We start from the raw sequence: 1,142 nt of genomic DNA, 5'->3' as shown, positions 1-1,142 counted from the left end.
TATATATATATATATGTATGCATATAGTAGTAGTAGTAATAGTAATGATAATAACGGTGATAGTAATCCACTAGACTACCTGTGACCCATTCGGCCACCAGGAAACTCTGAGTTCCTTGGAAACGAAGTTTTGTTCCAGGTTACTTTGCATCCTTTCAACAAATGTGAAATCGAAATCCCACGTAAACGGCTCCTTTCCCCAGCAGTTAGTTCACTATGTTTGTATGTGTGCATGTATGTATGTATGTGTGTGTGTGTGTATGTATGTGCGTGTGTGTATGTGCATCTGTGGATGCCTGTATGCACATAGGTTCGTGTGTGCATATATGCATGAAGAGTACCAATGCAGTGTTTTAAGCTTTATTTAGTGTATCTCAATGTTAATAGGTTTCATCAGGTCCTCGTTAACTCTTATTTATTTATTTATTTAAGGTAATGATAGGTTGGGTTATTTTGAGACCAAGTTAAAGAAGGAGGAGGCGGGAGTAGAAGAGGAAGAGACAGGGAGAAAGAGAGAATGAGTGAGAGAGAGAGAGAGAAAGAGAGAGACAGAAATAAAGAAAGATAGATAGATAGATAAATAGAGAGAGAGAGAGAGAGAATGACAAATGTAATTAATCTTATTTCCTGCCACTTAAAAGCTGTTTTTACCTGAATTTCAAATATTTAAGGAAATAAGTCCATGATGATTCTCTACCTTATCTATCTACCTGTCTGCCCCTCTGTCTGTCCGCTTGTCTGTCTGTTCGTCTGTCTGTCCGTCTGTCTGTCTGTCCGTCCGTCTGTCCGTCTGTCCGTCTGTTCGTCTGTCTATCTAGCTAGATAGCTGTCTCTTTGTACCTGTCTGTCTGTCCGTAAGTTTGTTTGTCTGTCTCTTTGTCCGTTCATATGTCTGTTTGTCCCTGTCTTCCTGTCCATTTATCTTTCAATTCTTGCGTCCCTCCGTCCACCCGTCCGTCTGTCCGCCCTTCCCCCAGCCTGCCTGTCTGTTCTACTGTCCGTCTGTCTGTCAGTATTTCCATTCCTCTAATACTCCCTACTTACCAAGTTTTCCTTGGTTCAAATCGCGGTAGGTGGCCTCTCGCATGAAAACTGCAGTGTCTTTTAGTTCCTGTAAAAAAAAGTGCAAATAATGATGTAAG

At 41.1% G+C, this 1,142-nt stretch overlaps 1 protein-coding gene across 2 annotated transcripts in view; it reads right to left on the bottom strand.

Moving 5' to 3' along the window:
* Positions 1-1,142, bottom strand: part of LOC106873342 (calpain-2 catalytic subunit) — a 130,237-nt gene that overhangs the window by 35,140 nt on the left and 93,955 nt on the right. For both annotated transcript variants that reach the window (XM_052977709.1, XM_052977708.1), the window contains exon 2: positions 1,045-1,111. In XM_052977709.1, the coding sequence (XP_052833669.1) occupies positions 1,045-1,087 (43 nt within the window). In that variant the 5' untranslated portion in view covers positions 1,088-1,111. The remainder of the gene's footprint in view (positions 1-1,044; positions 1,112-1,142) is intronic.

The sequence above is a fragment of the Octopus bimaculoides genome, chromosome 28 (genome assembly GCF_001194135.2).
Source record: "Octopus bimaculoides isolate UCB-OBI-ISO-001 chromosome 28, ASM119413v2, whole genome shotgun sequence".
Classification (NCBI taxonomy): domain Eukaryota; kingdom Metazoa; phylum Mollusca; class Cephalopoda; order Octopoda; family Octopodidae; genus Octopus; species Octopus bimaculoides.
Note: the sequence above shows the minus strand (reverse complement) of the source record. Positions and strands in the feature narration are given on the sequence as shown.